Genomic DNA, 25,644 nt, shown 5'->3' on the forward strand with positions numbered 1-25,644 from the left:
AAAAAAAAAATATAATAATATATATATATATATATATATATATATATATATTTTTAATTGAAAAAAAATTATTTATTAGATATATTATCTATAATATATATATATAATAGATATATATAAATTATTAGGTAAAATACTGTAATTTAACCGTCTGTGAGCTTTTTTTCGTTATCAGACTAAAACAAGCCAATATATTATATAATATATATATATAATAATATAATATATATATATATATCTATATATATATATTATAAAATAAAAAAAATATATATATATGGCTGTTTTAGTCTGATAACAAAAAAAAGCTCGACAGACGGTTCAATTAACAGTATTTTACCTCCTAGCACTTATTTTCATCAGAGTAGTTTGGTAGAGAGTTGTTGAAGCGACAAAATCCCCCCAAAAAAACATAAACACAGTTTATCTTTATGGATTATATCGATGCCAAATAAACAAGAAGACTCGTGACTTCCTCTGTCTGGTGTTTCTATAGTGATGTGTTTGTTGCTAAACTAATAGTTGTAATTTATTTCTGTGAAGGTTTTCTGCATAAATCAGCTGAAGTCTAACTGGGTTCAGTCTCTAATGATGGAGTCTGACTGGTGAAGAGTGCTGTTTGCATTTGTTTACATTAATGAAACACTCAAAATAAAGTCATTTTATCATACAAGCATGGTTCAGTGGGTGAAGCTCATGCTTTATATCTATTTAAAGAAGTCCTAATGTTTCCACATCACAAAACGCCCACTGAATAAACACAGGAAATCCCAAAACACACACACACTTTAGCTTTAATACTACTTTAATACAGTGTGAAGTATTTCCTGAGATCCTTTATGGATTGTTTTTACCAGTAGGTGGCAGCAGCAGCACTCGTTGAGTGTCTGAATATCCAGAGTAAGAGAGTAACTTTGTGTTGTTTTCATCTTCACTGCATCATTTGGTAGAATTATAAGTATAAAGATCATTTGTGTCAGCAAAAACATGCAGTACTATCAGCAAAATGAACTTTAAATATCAAAACAATTTAGGTTTAGAAGATGTCGGTGAGATCACGGCTTAGTTTATAAATTGGTTCACAAGTTTATAGAAATACAAACATTGGTCTTTGTCTTGAGACCGGGCTCTGCACTGACAAAGAGGATTTTAGTTCAAGACCGGTCAACACCACAACTTTGGGTACATCACTTCACTGCCTGTGTGCATTGTCGGATTTATTTGTTAACTCTGGGAGGAGACATCAGCTAAAGTTTCCTAAATCACAAAGAGTTCATCTGCTAAACAGCGTCCAAAAGAACATCCAGCAGGCGATGCTGGTCTTGGTTTGGACTTGGTTTCAACCCCTCAAAGTCTTGGTCTTGGTGTCGGTTTAGTTGTTCTTGACTAGTGACAAGATCCACTGTGGCACTAATGAGAGTAATGTCCAGTAAAGTCTGACAAAGAAGGCCAGAAATGACCATTTAAACACACTTCTTACAGCAGCGTTCAAGTGTATGACCAACAGATGGCTGGAAGGAGGTCCCCAAAGGTCTGGGACCTCTATCAGATGGTTATGTTGAAAGAATAAAACGTGTAAGCTGCATTGTTGACGCTGAAAACTCAATGTTTTATTCTACCTGCTGTTTAAGGCTGAGCTCATTTCAACTACTCTCTATACTGTTGGCTTGTTTAATCTACAGCAATGATTCACGGTCTACAAGATCATCATATGTTTGTAGCCCTGCTGTCAACAAGTCAACTTTTCAAATGAGTAAAATGGCTTTTTTTAAAACTTTGATGATGCATTTTCCAACTGATTCAAGAAGGATTTTAATGGTTTATTTGCAAAAGACAAAACTCACCCACACATGCCGATTTTGGTTCAATTAGAAGACGTTTATTGCTACACATAGGTCATATTTTTGGCTTTTTTTCTGCAAAACATCAGGCACTTTTTGGAGTGTTGAAAACATGTGTGCATTCACAGCTACCCTTTTTCATAGTCACAGTAATTTCACATGGCTTGACAGAAGCGGATATACTCTTAAATTCATTGTTGGTTAAGTCTGGAAAGCTAATTCAAAGTGTCAACATATGATACTAGTCTCCCAGAGTGAGTAAAAATGGTCCAAAAGACTTCAGCATTTTGGTATGTAAACTTCAGGGACTTGTGAGTATGTGATCCCCTGGTCCGATGCCTTGGAGGAGAGCTCAGTGGTCTTTGTTGGCCTTTTCAAAGAGAGCCTTCAGCTGCTCCTGGGAGGTGGCCTCCTTCTGCTGCATCAGGTCATCGTGGCCTTTGGTGACACCCCATCCATCAGGTTTGGCCATCGAGGGGCAGAAGGGACGGCCAGAGGCAGGCTTCAGCTTCTCCCAGTAGTCACGACGGGCCCTACAGAGAGGAATAAGCTTAACTTAACTGGGGAGGTATTTTGTGTCAAAACAAAAAGATGTGGAAAAGAAAGTAGCCTCTACCTGGCTCTAACCCAAGGCTTCGTGTGCATCTCCAGACCACTTCCCCAGTTGCCGTGTTTCTCTGAGCCCGCAGGCAGGAAACCCCTCTCGGTTGCCAGCTCCTCAGACAAGGCACGGATGTGATAGGGTTCAAACCCGCAGCAGCCTCCGATGTAACGAATGCCAGCGGCGTACGCTTCCCTGGCGTATTTCTGCATGTCCCATCTGGTCAAGATCCTCGGCTCCAGACCTGTTGTAAGAGAACATGCAATTAACATCTTCCGTAGCAATAATTTGGATTTGAGGAATTACAGTTGCCATTTCGAGCGTGTATACGTACTGAAGGGGAACTCGGGCAGATCAATGAATCCCTGGCAGTTGCAGTCAGGAGTGTGGTAAGCCAGCGGCTGGCTCATGTAGTGAGCCTTCAGCCCGGCCTTCTCCACTCCTTCCTTCATCAGCTTCACAGTCTTCACGCAGGTCTCAGGGTCAAAGTGGCAGTTAACACCCACAATCTGAGCTCCTGTGAGAGGAAAACATGCTAACTTTTATAAGCAGGGAACCAAGTAACCCACAACTTGGACACTAGACATTACAAACTGGATTGACGGTCTTGTAATGATGGAAAATGTAGAATGAAGCATCTATAGAGAAGATCTATGGATATCTGAAAATACAGCAGTCAGATGCTATTCAATTCTCATCTATTGACCCTTCATGCAAACATTTTGTGGTCTTGGGCCAACACCACTGACACACATGCCGAGGGTGCTGAACTATTGGAAAAATATTTCCCAGAAATGTTGATTTAAACCCTCAGACAGCTGTTTTTGATGGTGTAGATCCTGAAAACTTCAGAGTGCAACAAAATTTGTTTGTCTGCAGGCTCGTACGACATGAATGGGAACAGAAACAGCCTCTGGTCATGCAAACTGTTGTCTTCTTTTTAAAAATCATTTTCAGGCCACACACTTTTATTACACTTAATAGAAGCAAGATTCAGACGGACCCTCTGCCCACTTTCATCTGTAAAGAAACTAAAAGTGTTCGTGCAAACAGCATTTGAACCGATGTCTCCATCATTCATTGAAATGTTCAGAATCTGTTTGCACAATTTGGGTTAAGTTTGCACAGCTGAGATCTCCTCCATCTTCAGGCTGTGAGCTTAAATTGCTTCAGTCACACCTTTCAACAACAGTCTCGACAGGCCTAAAGCCTTTGAGACGGGAGCTTTTTTAAAAACACAGTAAATCGTACCAGCTTTGACGAGCCTGACAGCACAGTCTCCAGGGCTGACGCCATTCAGATCTCCTTCAGGTCCGATGCACAGAGTTGCAGCCACAGGTTTCTCGGTGGTCTTCAGGACCTGAACTGCCCACTCAGCCTCTTCCACATGCTCAAAGTACTGCAAAGACAACAAACAAAACAAAAACACGTGAACGTCAAGTAATAGTTACTGGAGACCAGAGTTGTTCACACATGTTGGAAGTAGTCTGCATTACATCCGTGAATTAAAAATGAGGATTGTTGAATTTGGTATGACACCGTGCATGGACGCTTGATTGTACCTTGAGTCACTAGGAAAACATCAGTTTAGTCTGAAAGACTAACTGATGGGAAATTCGTAACAGAAAGTCTACGTATTAAAACCTCTCCTTCCATGCATGTAGGAAAAACTCTGGCTGCAAAATTCACATAAAAGCAAAAGGTCATATCTAGATGAGGGTTTGGTTTGTCTTGTTCTGTTTGTCAGATCCACAGGAGAGGACCCACTCTCAAAAGATATAAAAGGCGATTCAGGTGATTATACACCACTGAAAACACAGATCTTGAATATAAATCTTACACACTGGACCTTTAAGAGTTGCTACCCCCATCTTTTTATCCCTTTATTCTTCAAACATTTGACCTCGTGCCAAAAAGCAGCTTTAAATTTAGGGGAAGTGTGGGGGTGGTTAGTGCTCACTCCATTACCTCTGCGATCAAGAAGTCCACATTTTTCGAGACAAAGACGTTGAGTTGTTTCTTAAAGATGGCCTTGACTTCGTCCTCGCTCTTGCAGCTGAGGTACGAGGGGGTCTGAGAGACTCCTCCTGCCACCAGAGCATCACCCTCATTGGCCACCTCCCTGGCCAGGTCGCAGGCTGCTTCGTTTATTTGCTGACCCTAAGGAGGAGGAAAAAAAAGGAAAAAGACAGACAGACAGAGTGCATTTAAGGTCAAGTCTCTTTCCATACTTTGCTGCAGGGAGTTGGTTTCATGCCAACTCTGCTGCCAAGCTGCCATCCTCTCTTCTCAAGTGAGGATGAAGCTTCAGAGCAGCTGCAGATTAAAAACGCACACAGCTCCACTCACAGTGAACTGCTGAGTGTGGCCCCTGTTCTCCAGTTTATCATCGCTTGCGTAGAAGGTGAATGTCTGCATGACATTGGAGCCAGCCCTCAGGAACTCCCTGTGCAGCTGGCGCACTGAAGCATCAAGACAAGAACAGTCAGACACAAAACTGGATGTACAGGTTGAGGGAGTTCCTAAAACGAAAGATTAAAAAATAAAAGTAGTAGTACCTGCTTCGGGGTGCTCGGCTGCAGCTTCAGGTGTCCACGGTCCTGCTTTTACATAACCCCTCTTCTCAAGGGCGAAGACAAAGCCTCCGTCTCCGATTACAATCTCTCCTGCATCCAGACGCTCCAAAATGCCCTGCGTAAAAGTTAAAAAACACGCACGGAGACATGAAGTCTGTCATGATTTACCATCTGCTGGTTGCAAGTATGCAAAGCCACTTCCTTTTGCACAAAAGTGCACACACACGGAACTGAACTCCTGAGTGCCATGGCTTTAAACTTGAACGAGCAACAAGCTGAGCGAACAAAAACCAGAGGATAGTTGTGAAGTCATCCGCTCACCTTCTTTTCTCCAGCTGGTGCCATGATTACTGCAGCAGTGACCGGCTCAGCTCCACAGCGTCCTTGTGAGTTTGGAAAGGGCTTTGTGAAGGCATCCAAGCTGCATTTATAATGCAGAGAGGGTGTGGTGCTCCTGATGTCACTCTGAAAGCACCGCCTTTCTACATTTTAATTTATTTATTTATTTATTTTTAGGCAAGACAAGACAACCTTTTGTTCACGATGCAGCAACACACTTCGTCCTAATCATATTTTGTGACTTGTGACACAATAAATCCTGCAGGATGGTTCAGTGTTTTAGTAGGTGAGAGCTGCATAAAGATCACTTGGAAGGTTTAGAGATTTTGACTCATGCAGACCGAAGTATGAACAGGTTTTATTTTTGCATAAATTAATGCAAATGCACAGAAGATGTAGACATGCAAATGCTATAGAGGAAGTATTTCATCTGTCCACATCCTCTTCTGTCCTCTATGACCATAGAGGCTGCTGAACCAGGTCACACATTGCCCACTTGCCCAGCTCCTGTTCTTGCACGACACCGGGCCTGCAACACACAAAACACCAGCAAGAATTCATGCTTTATGAAGAAGAAATTATCCAAATGGTAAATGTTCCTATGTGAAAAGATGACAGGACAAATGTTACCATCAGCAATGTTTAAGCTTTAAGCCAACTTTCATCCTAAACTCGTTTCACCATTCTGGTATCTTGTCTAGTACCTCATCCCCCTCCAAACAAAGATCTTAGTACAACAATATATCTATAATTAGCCCTTAGAGGTTAATTATTTATTTGAAATTTTCTTGGATAGGAGTCCAGATTGCCTTGGCAATGACTCTAGTAAGATCAACAAACAGAGTCCAGGCAACCTGTGGTATGTTTGTGGTATGTCTGAGGGGGAAACTGAACTGAGGAAAGTCACAGCACAAACTTTAGTCTGAACAGAAACACTGTTTTCTAATGTTTGTTACAAACTGTACTGATTTTTAACCTTAAGATCAGTGTAGGGGCAAGAGGTGGGGTACACCATGAACAGACCACCAGTTAATTTATGCTCATATGAGACTGTTGACCTTTTAAACTGCATACACAAGGAGAACATACAGACTCCACACCCAGGACCGAGGTCCCAGTCCCAGAGAGGACACAATCACAAATGTTAATTCTCTCCAATTAATTTGTACGGTGGCCCTGAAAGCTCAAAGTACTGCATCTCACAAAGACACATGCGACAAGAAGACAAAAGCACATGAAGAAAACATCCTTATTAGTGTGAGAACGCATGGTCAGTCAAACACAACCCAACACAACCAAACACAACCAAACAAAACACAAACCAACACAACACAACCCAACACAACCAAACACAACCAAACCAACACAACACAACACAACACAACACAACACAACACAACACAACACAACACAACCAAAGAAAACACAAACCAACACAACCAAACCAACACAACACAACACAACACAACCAAAGAAAACACAAACCAACACAACCAAACTAAACACAAACCAACACAACACAACCCAACACAACCAAAGAAAACACAAACCAACACAACACAACACAACACAACCAAAGAAAACACAAAACAACACAACCCAACACAACCCAACACAACCAAACAAAACACAAACCAACACAACACAACCCAACACAACCAAACAAAAACACAAACCAACACAACACAACACAAGCCAACACAACCAAACCAACACAACACAACACAACCAAACACAACCAAACACAACACAACCGAACACAACCCATCACAACACAACACAACATGACACATGACATGTTTGACATGTTGGTGGGGCTAGAGGAAAAGTCCAAGGATCACAAAATGTGGACAAAATGTCATCACAATCCACTGAGATATTTCAGTCTGGAACAAATTTGTGAATCATCCATCCAACAAACTGACCAACAGACCAACACTGCCACCCCTACAGTCGCACCGTTAACTTGATTAAAAAAGAAAATCCATGCAGAAACTTGTTTTGAACTCTTTCAGTCCATCAACTGGAGTCAGATAAGAACCGTTATTGAGTAAAAACAAATGTAGTAATGGAAGAAGAGGCTTTTTTTTGTTGTTGCATTGCTTAAAACAAACAGTCCAGATAGTAACTGCCTTTATACTCCACATGTTGTTGTTTAACTTTTAATAGTTCAGTCTAGTTCACTTGTCTAACTTATTAACTCTAAGTTTGCTTTGTTTGCTGCAAATCCACCCAAATAAAACTGTTCACAACTTCACATCAGGGCAGTTTAGTTTAGTCCATGCCTGCTCCTAAGTTGATTGATTAATAAAACAATGTTGAGGTCAAATTAAACCTGTGGTTCTGACCTCTTGTGACTCACATAATCATACATTTGTGTCTGTATTTCAGTGTTTATATAAACCAGCTAAAGAGATAAATGTCCAGTTCAAACCTGTTGCAGCTGTTCCAGGTGGGTTAGCGGTTGTTTTGCAATAAAAAGCTCAAGGACCACACAGAGATAATGTTTCCGTATGGATTGTTCAGACTGGATCTAACAGGTCAATTCTTCTGACTGAAGTTACATGATCCAGACACAAATAACCAGCACAGGGTGCAGAGCTATGTGTGTTTTTGAAATCTGTCCGTCCGTCTGTCAGACCAAAATATCTTAACAACTGTTGGATGTATCACCAAGAAATTTGGTGGAGATATTCATGGTCGCCAGAGGATTCATCCAGCTGACCTCCATGATCCTCTGACTTTCCCTCTTGCACCACCGTGAGGTTGAGACAAAGCAATATTGCATCGTATCGTTTAATTCATTATATGTATTTGTCAGCTATAGTTGCTCTTCACTTTACAAAATAAGATTTTGCTTTAAAAAGGAAATACAATTAAGATTAAAGCTGAAAGATTAAATATAAATATTTCACTAATCACGAGTTAATAATTCAAGCAAGATATGTCAGCCCAGATTTCCATGAAATTTTCTACAAATCATTCATGATCCCCAGAGGATTATCCCTTCTGATTCTAGTCCTCTGTCATTTTGTCTAGCACCACCACAAGGCCCCAAATTACGCTTTGTGTATAACAATTGTCCAATCTTATGGGCACATTTTCATGAAATTTACTAGCATGTTGTCAGTCCTTAATTCATGCTCCCCAGAAGAATAGCCTTTTCAATTTTAGACCTTCCAGTTGTCAATTCACACCACTCCCAGGCCAAAATATCAACATTTTGCACACAGAACCTCATCAAATGTTTGACTGATTCCCATGAATCTTATGATAAATATTCATGATCCCCAGTGGATCATTCCTTCTGATTTTAGTGGGTCCCTTGTCATTTTTTTCTAGCACCACCACAAGGCCGAAATTACACTTTGTGTACAACAATTGTCCAACTCTAATGGGCAGATTTTTTATGAAATTGACTAGCACATTATCAGTTATTAATTCATGCTCCTCAGAGGAAGACCCTTTTCGATTTTAATAAGATTTTGTTTAAAAAAAAAAAAGAAATACAATAAAGATTAAAGCGGAAAGATTAAATATAAATATTTCACTGCCCATCTGTAAATCACAGAGAAAAACATACAAAACAGTGAAAAGTTACACAGTGTTAATGTTTTTTTTTAGGAAGGTGAATGACTTTAAACTCATCATCTGCAGATCTGATGTTCTCCTGAGCTGTGTTCAAACACCACATAAACTGTGTGACCCACATTTGGAGTCATGGCACACAAAGTGTTAACTCTGGGTAAAGTTTCTTTCTGACTTCGGTCTTGACCCGTGGGCGTGCCCACGCGGCTGTCAGCGCAAAAGTGGGATATTTGTAACTACACACGGCAGTGCAGGGGTCCACTGAGAGGGGGGCTGGTTATGCATGAGTTGCATATATAGTTAGTTTATGTATATTTTTTAAATATTACCTCCAAAATGTCGCGGATATTAAAACTGATCAATATTCAGCTGCGGAGAGATTTAACCGCGTGTCGAGGGATTGCTCGGCTCCCTTTAAGAACCATCTGCTGCACTGCAAGAAAACAAGCTGAAGAGAGGTGAGAGGCGTCATTAAACTTTGGTGGTGTTTTAAATGAGGGTGCAACATAGCAGTAATTAACGCTCAGTGTGCGTAAAGCTGCGCAGTTCATCGATTCATGCAACTTTACGCAGGTCTGTAGTTGTATGCATCGTGGTGCATGGTGACTTGCATGGTAACAGTTGTAGAGGTTGCTGAGGCGCACCTGTGCATGCACCTGAGATGTGATTCCTTCTCTTCCTTTCCTTCCTGCAGTGATGCATCCTCAGTTTTGGGAAAGAGGTGGAAGGACACAGCGGAGACTGTCATCATCGGTGGTGGATGTGTGGGAGTCAGCTTGGCATATCACCTGGCCAAAAGTGGCATGAAGGATGTGGTGTTACTGGAGAAGTCTGACCTGACAGCTGGATCCACCTGGCATGCTGTACGTCAAACAAAGTCCACTTTCTTTATGGGAGTATGATTGTCTGTGGTCAGACAGTATGTTCACACCAGCATATTGTCACACTCCCCGCTTTAACGCATTTACGATCATTGACTTTATTTTCTCTAACAAATTACCACCTGTTGTCGGAGCAATAGTCCAAAGCCCAAATACATTCAGTTTAACTAAAAGCTGCAGTTGTTTTTGTCATGTTTTGTTCACAAAATCTCTCAATTATATACCCAAATAGTTTGTTTTGTCTGACCGAGAGTCCAAAAATCAAAATATTTCATTTTCCTCACAGTTTTGAAGCTGGAACCAAGAAATATTTAGCATTAGTTTGTCAAGTTTGTCAGTCATATGTCAAAACCTGCTCCAACTGAGCCTCTAATGCATGTATTATGAGGAGGTTCTTCCTCGACAGTCTTGTTTAGTCAAAGTGTTTACAGCCATGTCTGTCCGTGTCGTTCAGTAGTAGCATCGTATCCAGTGTGGGCAGCTGTTAAAAGTTTTCAAGGCATTTGAGGTCTTGGCCCAGTTTCACTCATTCACTTGCAAGCAATTCGCTGTAATGCTATAAATACACGTTTGAGATGTCAGAGGGGGAAAACTTATCCAGTTCCTGTTCCTTCATCTGGAGGGTGGGGGGATGGAGCCTATCCCAGCATGCAATGGAGGTTTCCAAGTCCACTGTGTGGACATTGCACACGGCCATGCTCTTTGTAGTTTATGATATATAAATAAGAATTACACATGCTAATGCTTCGCAGCATCTCTTTGGAAACCTGTGGGTGACGTCACAGAGGCTTCATCCATGTTCTACCCTAGAGATCTGTTAATGCAGCTTTAAGTTGTTGTCTATGAGTGTATTCTTCTCATCATCAATCTTGGTTAATTGTTTTTTATATATATATTTTAGGCTGGTTTGACAACATATTACCATCCAGGCATCAACCTCAAGAAAGTCCACTATGACAGCTGTAAATTATACGAGAGGCTGGAGGCTGAAACTGGACAGGTGAGGTGCTTTGCTTATCTTCTGTAACTTCGATGTGTGTTTGTGCCGTCATATTTATACTTTGTATCCTCTTTCTCTGTAGGCGGTGGGCTTTCATCAGCCGGGCAGTGTCCGAATTGCTTCAACGCCCGCTCGAGTGGATGAGATGCGGTACCAGATGACCCGCACACACTGGCATGTGACGCCACAGTATTTCATTGGACCAGAGAAAGTCCACGAACTTTTCCCTCTGCTCAATATAGACAAGGTCTGTACAAACACACTAATCACGAGTTAATAATTCAAGCAAGATATGTCAGCCCAGATTTCCATGAAATTTTCTACAAATCATTCATGATCCCCAGAGGATTATTCCTTCTGATTTTAGCCCTCTGTCATTTTGTCTAGCACCACCACAAGGCCCCAAATTACGCTTTGTGTATAACAATTGCCCAATCTTATGGGCAGATTTTCATGAAATTTACTAGCATGTTGTCAATCCTTAATTCATGCTCCCCAGAAGAAGAGCCTTTTCAATTTTAGGCCTTCCAGTTGTCCTCTTGCATCACCCTTAGGCCAAATTGTCGGAAGGGTGTCAAATTGTCCAAGTATAATGGGCAGATTTCCACGAAATGTACTAGCGTGTTGTAACTCATTCATTCTTGCTCCCCAGAAGTAGAGCCTTTTCCATTTTAGACCTTCCAGTTGTCAACTCACACCACTCCCAGGCCAAAATATCAACATTTTGCACACAGAACCTCATCAAATATTTGACAGATTCCCATGAATCTTACGATAAATATTCATGATCCCCAGTGGATCATTCCTTCTGATTTTAGTGGGTCCCTTGTCATTTTTTTTCTAGCACCACCACAAGGCCGAAATTACACTTTGTGTACAACAATTGTCCAACTCTAATGGGCAGATTTTTTGTGAAATTGACTAGCACATTGTCAGTTATTCATTCATGCTCCTCAGAGGAAGACCCTTTTCGATTTTAGACCTTCCAGTTAACTTGCATCACTCCCAGGCCAAAATATCAACATTTTGCACACAAAACCTCTTTAAATCATCAAATATTTGACAGATTGTGACAAATCTTAGAATGAATATTTATGAGCCCCAGAAGGTTATTCCCTGTCAACACCACCACAAGGCCATAACGATTAATATTCTGCATTACATGAAATCTACTCAATATTTTTTAGGTGTTGGCGGGTCTGTATACACCAGACGATGGCCACATTGACCCTTACTCTCTGACCATGGCTCTGGCTGCCGGTGCTCGTATGTACGGTGCCCAAATCTACAACCCAGCCCCAGTCACCGGCCTCAACCCAACCGCTGACGGCAAGTGGGACGTCCAAACTCCTCATGGAACCATCCGTGCAAATCGCATCGTCAATGCAACAGGTTTGTTGAACACTTTGATCTGTAACACAAATTTCTTTAGGTTTCACAGGTTTTAAAAGTTCCTTTTTTGCATCAAAATCTGCTTTAGGTACGGTATGTTTTTCAGACATGTAACAACTACTGTAGAGGGGATGGTAAAGAGCTCAAACACAGTACTTCATACATTTTGCTTTGGGCTTTATGACATTTAAACGTCAACAAGGCTTCGCTGAATCTAGTATTTTGCTCGGACGTCCTTCCGGCTGGTTTGTTTAGTCGTATTTCCTGCAAACACGTGAAAACTCTTAGGTGCAGCATTCTTTTTTAATTTATGCTGATTTAAAAGACACAGTGCAGACACATCCCGTAGTCACTGCACTGTAAATCATGTTATCTGTGGACACTCTTTAACGTGAGACCTTTGCCCACACAGACTAATGCTTGTTCACGGAAACAAGCTTTTGGCTTGAACTGGGTCGTACCAGTTCTGGGGGGATTTTGTTGGCAAAGGCTTCTTTCATCCCTGCTGCTGTTGCTTGTTTATCTGGCAAGGTTCAGGAATTTGTTTTAGTCGCTCCTCTATCTGTAGAGGAGATTATGTAACGTGTAGCAATATATAGGTCATGCATATTCTTCCTTAGTCACCTTTTCTCTGCAGTAACAATCAAGTAATGCATCAGAAAACTGATATGGATGCCTGTTTAAAATGGTGCTTTGCAATGCAAAGATCTTGTACATGGCATCATAAAGATCTTGCAGAACACATTTTTCTTTTACAGCTTTTTGCTTCATATATTCTCCCTGAAATTGCACATTCTGTACTCTACTTGAAAAACAGTTATGTGGTGGGCCATGTTGGCCTTTCGCCTTCACTGTGTCCGACAGCCAATCCAAACAGGCCAACAGTTCAGATTTCATCCAATCTTGAAGCAGCAGAACATGCACTCCTCCTGACTTTGTGGGGATTTTCTTTTTGTATATCCAGGGATTGAAATGTTAAACTGATAGATATCACACGTGTGCCTGTTTGAATGAATTTTAGGTACAACCACATACTTGTGCAAAGTCATACTGCATTTCTCTCTAGTATGTGGAGTTTGTTTTTGTGATTTAAAGATCAACAACAGATGCATCGTACTTTGTGGGATGCAGAAATAACTCCCTTTAAACAACCTCTTGTTTAAAGTCTCATCCCACATAGCGAGGAAGAAAATAACTCAACTCAACCCAAGCAACCCCTTCATTTATTTATTTTTTTTATGCATTGTGCTCGCATTATTGTTTAAAACACATTACAAGTGGCTGTTTTTGTTGAACTTGCATAACAAAATCCAATTCCTTTTTTCCCTTCCACATACTTTATCTGTCCCGTTCTCTCCTGCAGAACCTCGCCCAGAACTTTAACCGCTTATTTTGTCCAGCCAGCTTCTCATTTGAACATATTCTGTTGACCGTTGATACTCAAACTATTTATCCATTATTCAAAAATATTTCAACCATGTATCATTACTTTTAGCTAAATGCCTCAACTTCTAAATACCATTTAACTTATCAAACTCCCCTAACCCTAACCATGTTGGCAGTCATGACTCTTCCGCCTCCAGGCTAATCTAAATATCGGCAAAGATGGCAAGCAATCTCTAACCTGTCAAAGCGTCCACGCTTTTAATCCTGCATAACTTTAAGCCTTAATATAATGTGAACAGGTGAGTTGTATATAAATTCACCCTCAGTACAGTTGTCATGAACGGGGAAATTAGCTACAGAGACCAAAACTGTTTTTTGTACCAGGCTGTAAACATGTTTATTTCTGCTGTGAAGTTGGACATTTGGTATCATGGTTTCGGTTTGCAGTCCAAGTAGTATTTACCAATCACGTTTGAGCATTTGGCTTTGGCTGCATATAGATAAATACTTTGTGTGGAGAGATTAGCTGAAGTGAATCTGTCTCTTCATTCGTGTGTATCTAGAACCAGATTGCAGAGGGTTAGTCTTTGCCCAAATGGACAAACTTGTTTCAAAAGGTTCCTTTATTTTTTTTTGTGATCTTGTTGATTCATCACTATTCCTGGATAAACCACTGAATCGGCCCTCTGTGCAGGCATCTGGTAAACATGTGCAGCCCAGCTCCTGCCTAAACTGCCTGGGACCTTATCTGAATGTGTTTGTATGCATATGCAACCCCACCCCCACATCCCCCCCATCTCTTGCCATGAGATAAAGTTCACATATGGTGCACGCACTGAATATAAATAGGTGTTGGAATCTTAATAAGCTGCAGACTTGCATGCAATAAAAGAAATCTACACCACTTGAAATATAATGTTTGAGTTGAACAGTCAACTCTTGCATAGCAGTGGACATCAACAGGTCTCAGTGCTCCAGCAGGCTCTGGCCTTAAACTCCAGGTCCACATTGATCTTTGTTAAATGTCCCACTTACAAACTCAAAACATACTTGTTGCCTGTCATTAGCCTCTAACAACCCGCCGTACACTGCACTACCACCCCTTTATGAGTGAGAGCGAATGACAGATATAAAAGAAAAGTAAAAAACTAAATGTTCAGTGGCAGAAAAACTTCTAGATAGACAAACTAGCTGAATAAATAACCAATAATAGATATAATGGAACATGAAAACATGTGTAAATAGACGAATAAATCAATATAGTTCAAATAAAAGCCAGTCTGCATTAGCCAAATCAACTTTAATGGTCATATCGTGTGTTTGTTTCAGCTTTCACAGAGATGTCAGGTAACTTTTGGAAAGCACATAAAATGTTGGCAGTTTGCCATGACCGTGCAATAATTTGAGGTTATCAAGGATACGCGCACTCGTTCAACTTTGCATTTAGCCACACCAATGTATCTGAACTTTTAACAGCCTTGTGTGCTTTTCTTTTTTTGTCCTGTTCTATAAAGACAAGCTCACAAAATGTTCCCCTCTTCATATAGTACGTATGTTTGGCCGTCTGTCTGGGCACTGGGCGTCTATTTTTGTCTGTGCCTATTCCTGTATGTTTGCGTTTTACATGTTTAAATCTCCACCTTTTTTAAATCACAGCGTGGTGATTAATGGTGGTATCTAACCCTGCAGATCAGTGTCTGCATTAAACGCATTTCCAGGGGTTTTCGCCCATCTCTCAGCAGCACATCTCAGTAAAAGTAATTGTTAGACAGGCTGATCGTGGTCTGGTCGGTAACAGCGTGGTTGAAAAACATGCTCAGTTTAGAAGTAAAAAAAAAAGTCACTTACTTTTCTTAGCAAATGGTGATAGAGGGGCGTCGTAGGGGGCGTAACTTTTTACTTACAAACACATTCATTCATCGAATTTTGTGTGCCCACCAGGAGACATAAACCCTCAGCACAATAAAACATGGAGGCAATGGGCAGCCTTGTAAATGTACTAAAAGACTGTAGTGGGAGAATAGTCATGATTATATAAACGTCACCTATTAGGTAATTTAAATAAAAACATTTATTGTGGTGTGTGTGTGTGTGTGTGTCTTGTTAGTTGATGTAATACCATCTCTGCTGTTTTCTTTCAGGTTTCTGGGCCCGTGAGGTGGGGAAGATGATTGGGTTCGATCACCCCACCATCCCAGTGCATCACCAGTACGTAGTGACGGCAACGGTACCGGAGGTGAAGGAGCTGAAGAAGGAGCTGGCTGTCATCAGGGACCTGGAGGGCTCTTACTATCTGCGTCAGGAAAGAGATGGCCTGCTGTTTGGCCCGTATGAAAAGATGGAGAAGATGAAGCTACAGGACTCCTGGGTCAGAGATGGAGTGCCTCCAGGTCTGTCTGCCATGGATAAAGATTTGGGTTTGACATGGGTTGCTGGGGTAACTACATACGCTGACGATGCAGCTTTCTAACACAGAGTCAGCTTCATCTGTACAGAGGCCTCCCTCCAAATGCCAGCAGACAGTTTATTGTCTGTTATGTTTCTGTCCATCTCGTGGCTGCTGCAGGTTTTGGTAAGGAGCTGTTTGAATCGGACCTTGACAGGATAATGGAGCATGTCGAGATGGCCATGGAAATGGTCCCTGTGCTAAAGAAAGCTGACATCATCAACATTGTGTCTGGACCAATCACATACACCCCTGACCTCCTGCCCATGGTCGGACCACACCAAGGAGTTCGCAACTACTGGGCTGCCATTGGCTTTGGGTATGTGTAGGGACGGAGCTTGGTTAGCTTAGTCAGCAGATATTTTATTCATTTGATCAGAGGCAGGAAGGCCGATTCATAACAGTCAAAGCTTGGACTACTTTCAGGTATGGAGTCATCCATGCTGGTGGTATCGGTAAGTTCCTGAGTGACTGGATCAGGAATGGAGAACCTCCTTATGACCTGATTGAATGTGACCCCAACCGGTACGGCAAATGGGCGGACGTGCCCTTCATGTGTGCTAAAGCTCGAGAATCCTACGGCTTCAACAACGTGGGTAAGAAAAACACGACAAAGTCAAACATTCATTGGACACAATCGTCACATCTTTTTTTTTTTAACCGTTGCTAAACTCTTTGCTGACTTTTCAACACTTTGTTGGCCTCTCCAGTCGGTTACCCTAAAGAGGAGCGCTTCGCTGGTCGACCAACATCCCGGACAAGCGGTGTTTACGATCTACTGAAGGACAAAGGATCCATGGGCTTTCACGCTGGCTGGGAACAACCTCACTGGTTTTACAAACCTGGAGATGACATTGGATACAAGTAAGTTGGCAGAACTGGTTTGAAACATACGTTAACGTGCGTTCTATTTAAATCTCAAGGAATGTCTTTGTTGCTTGATTGGCTGCCTACCATAATTATCTTAGACCTGAACAATAGCAGTTATTTTTACGAAGTAAACAAAATGTTCCCTGAATGTTGTTTCGTAACTGCTTTTAATTTAATTGTTAGCTGCTGTTGCAGTCCTCTAATTAGTAACACCACATCCATTTTCCTTTTTCTTTTCTTTTTTTACAATGCCCTCTCATCACTGAGGAGAAAGGAGAATACAGTGATGGCTCTTGAGTATTCACCAAGTACATACCAATGTGTAAAAAGAAAGAATCTCTTAGTGTCTGGTGAAGATTGATGTGTGTCAGAACAAATGTCCAAGGACTGAATGTTCTTGGGTGGGTATGCAGTAGAGCACAAACGCATGTTCTCATACTGACCCCGATATGCAAACCCTTCCAGTTTTTGCAAAGACGAACTCTTTGCACATCATTTAACTCTGAGCAGCAGCACAAGAGAACTATTTAGATATTTAGGATACCACACTGGAAGAACAGTACAGCTGATAACTGCCAATAAACTGCACTGGACACAATTTTCACCATGTGCAGAATCTAAAATGTGCACCACAACGTTATTTTAAAAACCACACTGTCGTCATGGATTCCTTGAGATAATCCGGCGAATGTTTGGAGTCTTTCCAAAAAAACGCCTGTGAAATCCAGTTGGCTTACTCAACAGCTGCATTCTTGGCTCATCTCTTTGACTTTTCTCCCTTCTACAGATATAAAAGCTGCAGTCGTGTGGAAATGCAACTAGTTTATTGTTTTATCAGCAACCACTATGAACTTTTCATCGTGCCCAGAGGATAAATTCTACTCATCTTTGAATTATTTGAATGCAGTGCCATAAAAATGTAGTTTGTGACCCAAAAGCAGAACTCGGACCAAACTGTAAAATTCGGATAAAGTCACAGGTTTATTAAACTGAATGTGTGGATGAAGGGAGTAGATCCAGAGACAGCGACAGGAGCTGGTGGCAGTTTAATTTAGCCAAACAAGACTCAACACAGGTCAGAAAGGAAATACTGATTTGGTTGTACCACATAAGAGACAGAACAATCTGGTGAAGAGGCGGGGTAGATATACTGCAAAAAAAACTGCAGTTCCTCTTGTCGTCCACTTGAGGCTGGCTCCAGAAGTGAGTCAGTCTCCATAAGTCCCCATGTCCAAATGTCCAACTTCACAGCAGAAATAAACATGTTTACAGCCTGGTACAAAAAACAGTTTTGGTCTCTGTAGCTAATTTCCCCGTTCATGACAACTGTACTGAGGCTTTCCAAAAAAACAGCTTAATTCTGTCCTTTTGTTAGAACAACGCTGATTCATCATCATCGGTTTTGCATTATGCAATAAAAAGTGCCAACAAAGATGAGAAAAGTTGGTATTAATTCAAGCACCAGGCCTGGATATAAAGTGATGATTGATTTCTTCATGCTTTTGTGCTCAGGCCCAGTTTCCGACGCACCAACTGGTTCGGACCAGTTGGCAGAGAGTGCAAGCTGGTGATGGAGAAGGTGGGAGTGATCGACCTGACGCCTTTTGGCAAGTTTATAGTGAAGGGGAAGGACTCGCATAAGCTGCTGGACCGCCTGTTTGCCAACACCATGCCCAAGGTAGAATACACATACACTACCTTTTTAAAAAGTAACTGCACCAGAGTTAACTAACAGCTCATTTGCACCTTCTTATGCAACAAATACTCAACACAAAATACATAGAAATCCATCAATGTGAAATCAAATCAGTCTAATAAATGCAAAGACAAGCATTGGTGGTGACACTTAAGCCAGAGTTTGAGGCTGGTTTTAAACACCGTAAAGCTTCCAGACCAACCAAAGACACCCCACATCATCTAACCGCTGCTCTTCTTTCTTTTAAAAGGTCGTCGAGTTGGCTCTTTTCAGCTCATTGTCTTTTTGATCTGTGTGTTTTCAGGTGGGCCTGACTAATATCAGCCACATGTTGACACCCAATGGGAGAGTCTTTGCTGAGGTCACCATCACCCAGCTGGCACCAGGAGAGTTTTTGCTCATCACAGGCTCCGGATCAGAAGGTCATGACTTAAGGTGAAATGCATCAAACTGTTTGACCTCTCTTAGGTTAAAGCAACATTGTATAGACATTGGTATATTTGTATTTAATATCACTGACTAGTCCAACAGCAGTCAGCCCAGCTCGGCGTCTGTCTTTCAGCCTTTTATTTCACCAAGCTCTCACCAACCACTAAAAGTCAGTCCCACATTTACTCTTTGCCTACAACCTCCTCCTCGTTCACTCTCTCTTTTTCTCTTCTTAGCTTCCTCCATCAACATCCTCTTCAGTATTTTCACCTCTGTCATTACATTCATTGAGGCCGTGGAGACTGGTTACATCACGCACTTCCCCGGCTCCTGTTCTGGCACGACACTGGCTCAATAACCCCCCCCCCCCTGCCCTGGGCTTGAGACCCGAAAAAAAAAGTTAGCTAACAGACAATATCAGAGTTAACAGAGTTAACAGACAATATCAATCAATCAGTGTTATGCTCACAACTTGTTTCCACTGTGCCTCAAGGGCCAAATTCTGACATTGTTGTAGTCTCTGCAAAATCTGGAAGGGGTTGCCTCGAGCGCTGTATGAGAACACGTGTATGTACTCAGGCTTTTACCTTTGCCAGGTCGATTGTTCATCTTTTGTACCGATCATGTTCGACCAAGCCTTATTTAGTGCTCCAGCTGTCGGTTACCAACATCATCTATGGAGAAAATGAATAAAACTTTGACTTTTGGTGCAACTTAAACAAAATACACATGAAAACAGTGATTATATGGATTATATGGAGATTATATTATCTGTAATTCAAAAGGCTATAAACTGTGGTCGGTTTTAGTAGTCATACTTTTAAAGAAATGTCAGTTTTTATGCATCATCGTAGCAGAATTAGCACAATTAACCAGGGCCACATGCACACAAGTACACAAACATGTCAATATTCATTTTCCACAGAGTACACAATGTTAACAGAGAAGCAGAAACACTCCTCTGTTCCCAGTCTCTCTCACACACACACCCAGCCTCAAGCTGTGCTGAATAAAACTCTCTCACAGTCTGTCTCGTACGGCAGAAACCTAAAACCTTTCGGCAGCTGTTAACACAACGCCCCTCCGTTTGCTCCAATCGGGAATGGCCATACGTTCAAACATTCATCTTCATCCCCTCACTTATCTCCAAGACTTCCACCGCAGCCCGAGGAGGAGTGCTGATGCAGCGCCCTCTAGCGGCGAGGGGACGAGCCTGCGTGGAAAGAGTTCAAAGGGTTCACATCAGGACATAAAACCCAGAACACGTGGCTCCAAATACAAGTTATCACATGACACTTTCCATATAGAGCAGGTCTAGAGACTCAACAATGCCCACCATGAGCAATCACTTGGCTAAAGTGGCAAGAAAAAAACAATACATTTCTTTCCAGCATCCTTTACTCGTCTGCAGTCTCCTCTTCCTCGCCACCACAGATGCTGTATTAATCCGACATTTGAATCTTGTTTTTGCCTGCTGATCGTCTCCTCTGTGGATTTATAGGTGGATAGAGGCAGAAGCTGCAGACGGTGGATATGATGTCGACATCAGCAACGTAACAGACGGCATAGGCGTGCTGGGCATCGCAGGACCAAACTCCCGCAAAGTTCTCCAGAAGTTGACCGATGAGGATTTGAGCGACGCCGGATTTAAATTTCTCCACTGCAAGTCCATCAAGTTGGCCGGCATTCCTGTGCGAGCCATCAGGATCTCCTACACAGGTACAACGCAAAGGTCAACGTTCACAATCGATACACGAGTGTAACACAGAGGCGAGGTCTACACAAACAAACCAAGCCGCTCCGAGCATCAGATTGGAGACTGAGTATCGGTCCAGTCGTCATCCTTCAGGTCTCCAGGAAACAGTGACTTACATAAATCTCTATCCAACATCAAAATTTTGCTAAACTAAGTATCGAGTATTTCATTATTTTCACTTAGAATGAATATTTTTACTTTTTGTCGAGGGTCCAGGTTCTCACATGTAAGAATTTGTAGCTTCTCTTTGTTTCACACGATAGTTAATAAAGTATCTTTGAGTTTTGGACTGTCGGTCGGACAAAACGAGGCGCGTCAACTAACTTTTTTTTAATAGTATTTTGAACAATCTATTGAGCAAAATAACTGGCAGACTAATTGTTTATGAAAATAACTGTTAGTTGCAGCCCTGTATTTTTGTTCCTGGCAGGAATGTGCTTCCATACATTTAGTATACTCCAATTATTATTTTTACTTGAGGAATAGGTGCATAAAATGAACACACACTGCTTTATTTTAATTGATAATTCACTAGAAACTGATCAGATATTCTTGTAAACTACACCAACCACAAATACACTCATGCACTGAACACTGCTGAAGCTCTCCGTCGAAACATTAGTCTCGAGTTTATTACAGATCGACGAATTTAAGAATGCTCTTTGGTGTGTTTCTGATCTCTGACGAGCTCTGGCAGGTTTATTTAGTTATAACCCACCTTGGATAATATGTATCTGTTGTGGTGTATCTGTACAGTCAAACTAATATATGCATGTGCGTTTAGGTGAGCTCGGTTGGGAGTTGTACATCGACCAGAAGGACATGGCAGCCGTGTACCAGGCCATGATGGAGGCAGGAAAAGACGAAGGCATTGACAATTTCGGCACCTACGCCATGTCCTCCCTCAGACTGGAGAAGGGATTCAGAGGCTGGGGAGCTGAGGTACGCACACAGACACACATGAAGGATTTAAATCGTGTTAGTGGTGGGTGTCAGGGAGGGATAGAGCTTTAACTTGGGTTTTAGGTTCCTGTCAGGCGTATGGCGCCATCTCCTGGCCTGTTAATATAACATAGCAGTAACATTACAATGAGACAGGTGACTATTTAAGACTTGATTAACTTATTTTAGCAGCACAATAGTCCCTTAAGGAACTGGACTATTGATCATTTGAGGAATTTGCCTTTTACATCTGACTGATTCAGTTGCATTGCCCTATTTTAACCTGTTTTAATGTTGTATTCTTGTAATTTGGTAATACTTTTATAGTTGTTTTTGTTTGTTTCTGTTATTTGCTGTCTGCTTTTATTTATTGTAAGGTGTCCTTGGGTGACAGAAAGGCACCTATGAAATAAAATTTATTATTATTATTATTATTATTATTATTATTATTATTATTATTATTATTGATATCTTTTTATAGCCTGTACATTAACAATACACATATGATAATATCGTCTAAATAATCCAGCACTTCTTGAATCATATCTGTTTTTTTCTCTCTCTCTCTCCGACTCTCTGTACACATGCCGAAAAACAAAAAGAGAGAAAACATGTTCTTGAAAGTTAAAGATATTATAATTATCTTGAATTCTTTTGGCCACGATAATCGTGAAGTGAAAATCGGATATTATGTGGCTGTTTTTTTCCCTGAGTTTGATCCTGAACAGAGAGCTGTAAACTTTTAGTATTTAACAGAGAAAAACTACAGTAAGTGTAAAAAAACTAGAAGTGAGCGCCCTGCCTAAGAAACAATCTGTCACTAGATGTCTGTTTTTGTTTGAATTAAAGAAAAAATCTAACTATACTACTCTATGTAGTACACTGTGTACTTCCTGGGGAGTGTTTATGTCTCAGTTTGGGTATGGCTGTTGTGAACTTACCAAAGAATATAAGTTCCTTTAAGTGGCGCAGACTGTGACTGATGCGGTGTGGCTCTTTGCAGATGAACTGTGACACCAATCCTCTGGAGGCTGGATTGGATTATTTCATCAAACTGAACAAGGTGATCTTTATTTTAACTGTTTCTACGCAGATTTCTGTGAATTGTTAAATTGAATAAAAACACTTTTGTTATACGTTTGTCCAGCCTGCTGACTTTATTGGCAAAGCAGCTCTTCAGGAGATTAAAGCAAAGGGCCTGAAGAGGAAGCTTTCCTACATCACCGTGGATACGGATGACATCGACCCCGAAGGCAATGAAACCGTATGGCACAACGGCAAGGTGAGCATCAGCGGATGAAGCCTCGCTTTGTGTTTGTTTGTGCTTGTAGTCTCACTCTCTCCCCTCGTGTTTCTCATCAGGTGGTCGGCAACACGACATCCGGAGCCTACAGCTACAGCTCCCAGCAGAGCCTGGCGTTCGCCTACCTGCCTACAGAGTTGTGCTCCGTGGGCCAGAAGGTGGAGGTGGAACTGCTGGGGAAGAAATACCCGGCCGCGGTCATACAGGAACCTTTAGTCCTCACCGAGCCCACGCGGACCCGGCTGCAGAAGAAGGCAAAGGGCAAAGCATAAGACACAGACTGCTTCTCACCAGCTAACGAGCTAACCTAGTCTGAAGTTAAGAGGCATCGCTTCAGATCCTCCTCCAGAAGGAAGCGGAAACAGATCGTCTTACAGTGTTTGAAGAGTAATTAACATTTTGTAATTTCATGAATGGATTTCAATGTTTACAGGTTTGTTTGTTTTTGTGGTGAAGAACGATTCTTTGAAGGAGAACTTTTGCGACTGTGAGAAATGTATTGAAGTTTATAAACGCCGATAACCAAAGGGAACAGAATTCTCACCAACTTGTACAAAGATTATTTTATAAATCTGTTCTTTATTTTTTTTTATGTGTAATTAAATTGGTGTACGTTGATACCCTGCTAATTAAACTAATACACTCACTGTCTTGTATTAACTGTTTATGCGTCTTTCCTCTTCCCCTTAACGGCCTGACGCCACGTTAGGTTAATTATAGATTTAAAAAAATGACTATTTTTTATTTAAAATGCCATTTTTATTTCATATTCAGGGTATTTTCTTTATTATTAGAAAAAGTCTTCTGTCAGCTCTTCCCTTCACAGACAGCAGAGGGGGCAGCTTGCTGGAGAAGCTGTTTGACCTTTTTGACCCTCTGTGTTGCTGCGTTCGCCACTAAAATCCAACATTAAATATTAATGCATGAGGAATAATCTAATGATATCATCCGGTGCTTGTGCTCGGTTGAGATGTAGCATCTCTCCTAAACCAACCTTCACAGTTCAAAGGAAATAACAACAAATCAATTAGGCTTTATTTGCATAGTACTTTTCATACAAATAAAAATGTTTCACACAATAACACCTCAAAACTGAGGAGGCACCATCTTATTATCTTGCAGTGAGGAAACACCAGAGGTAGATTAAAATATAAATAAAATAAAACAAATAAAACCCATTAAAATGTATAATAAATAACAAAATAAAACCCATTAAAATGTATAATAAATAATAAATAATTAAAAAGTAAAACTCATTAAAATGTATAATAAATAAATAATTACAAAATAAAACCCATTAAAATGTATAATAAATAAATAATTAAATAATTACAAAATAAAACCCATTAAAATGTATAATAAATAAATAATAAATAATTACAAAATAAAACCCATGAAATGTAAAGATGTATTTAGAATAAAATTAAAACATAATGCAATATATACACAGCCAAAATAAAGGTTAGGATATGTAAACAGTCAACTAACCAAATAAATAAATAAATCAAAGTGACAATGGTGTAACACATTAAAATATATATAGACAATATATAAATATAGTTCAAGTAAAAGCCAGATTATACAGATAATCTTAAAATATATTTATTATTTCTGTTGGTCACACACAGTCATTTTGTCCCTGTTGGCTCTCCATACCTCCCTCCAGCCGTCGGCACGTTCTCTGCGTGCTTGCGTCATGGAGTTGCCCACGTGCAGATGTTTATGCTCCTCGTGCACGTCTGTGCGAGACACAGAGACAAAGAACAAACATGTTTAGTTTAAAGCACGTTAAATTATTTAAATAGAAAACGAATTAATGAGGATTTATTTCTGTTTAATGGAAAAAATCAAATTTTAAATAATAATAATAAAAATAAAGGGGCTTTAATGATGCGTTCACGTCCCGTGGGGAAAAAGTGACCGTGGTTCTTCTTGGCAATAATGATTTTTATGTTGTGACACCCAGACTGAATAAACAAAGCAATGACAAACATCATGTCTTGTGTCTTGGTGGTTTTGTGTGACACTGTGGGCTGTTGTGCAACACTCCAGTGTCATGTTGTGTCTGTTTTTGTTTGTGGTCAGTTTGCATCATGTAGTGTCACTTTGTAGTCCTTTAAATGTCTTTGTAGTCCTTTTTTTTTTTGCATCACTCTGGGATAATTTTGAGTCTTTTTTGTTTGTTTTTGTATCGTTTTATGTCACTTTGTGGTTTGTTTGAGTGGTTTTGTGTTCATTTTGCATCACTGTGGTGGTTTTGCGTGGCTTTGTGGTCATATTTAGTATCTTTGTGGTCGTTTTCACTTTCTGGTAGTTTTGCATCACTCTGGGGTTGTTTTGTATTTTCTTGTAATGGTTTTGTCACTCTGGGGTCATTTTGTGCCCCCTTGTTGTAGTTTTGTGGTGGTTTTCCATCATTTTGAGTCTTTTTTGTTTGTTTTGTATCGTTTTATGTCACTTTGTAGTTTGTTTGACTGGCTTTGTCATCATATTTAGTATCTTTGTAGTCATTTTATGTCACTTTCTGGTGGTTTTGCATCATTTTATATTTTCTTGTAATGGTTTTTGACCACTTTGCATCTCGTAGTGCATCTTATG

The 25,644-nt window shown here is 40.7% G+C and overlaps 2 protein-coding genes across 2 annotated transcripts; one reads left to right on the plus strand and one right to left on the minus strand.

The window, feature by feature from the left end:
* Window positions 1-1,857: 1,857 nt before the first annotated feature.
* On the minus strand, window positions 1,858-5,486 carry bhmt (betaine-homocysteine methyltransferase). The gene is made up of 8 exons (XM_019264682.2): window positions 5,340-5,486; window positions 5,001-5,133; window positions 4,792-4,904; window positions 4,411-4,602; window positions 3,694-3,841; window positions 2,777-2,959; window positions 2,458-2,686; window positions 1,858-2,374 (listed from the first exon to the last, which is right to left on the minus strand). Exons 1-8 carry the CDS (start codon window positions 5,361-5,363, stop codon window positions 2,194-2,196), a joined length of 1,203 nt encoding a protein of 400 aa, XP_019120227.1. The 5' UTR covers window positions 5,364-5,486; the 3' UTR covers window positions 1,858-2,193.
* A 3,795-nt stretch (window positions 5,487-9,281) lies between these two features.
* On the plus strand, window positions 9,282-23,702 carry dmgdh (dimethylglycine dehydrogenase). The gene is made up of 16 exons (XM_019264719.2): window positions 9,282-9,403; window positions 9,640-9,808; window positions 10,728-10,826; window positions 10,909-11,073; window positions 12,014-12,218; window positions 15,746-15,994; window positions 16,171-16,369; window positions 16,477-16,646; window positions 16,761-16,914; window positions 18,433-18,598; window positions 18,921-19,051; window positions 20,547-20,764; window positions 21,586-21,743; window positions 22,747-22,806; window positions 22,891-23,025; window positions 23,106-23,702. Exons 1-16 carry the CDS (start codon window positions 9,282-9,284, stop codon window positions 23,316-23,318), a joined length of 2,613 nt encoding a protein of 870 aa, XP_019120264.1. The 3' UTR covers window positions 23,319-23,702.
* Window positions 23,703-25,644: the final 1,942 nt, after the last annotated feature.

This window comes from Larimichthys crocea, chromosome IX (genome assembly GCF_000972845.2).
Source record: "Larimichthys crocea isolate SSNF chromosome IX, L_crocea_2.0, whole genome shotgun sequence".
NCBI classification, from domain to species: Eukaryota; Metazoa; Chordata; class Actinopteri; family Sciaenidae; genus Larimichthys; species Larimichthys crocea.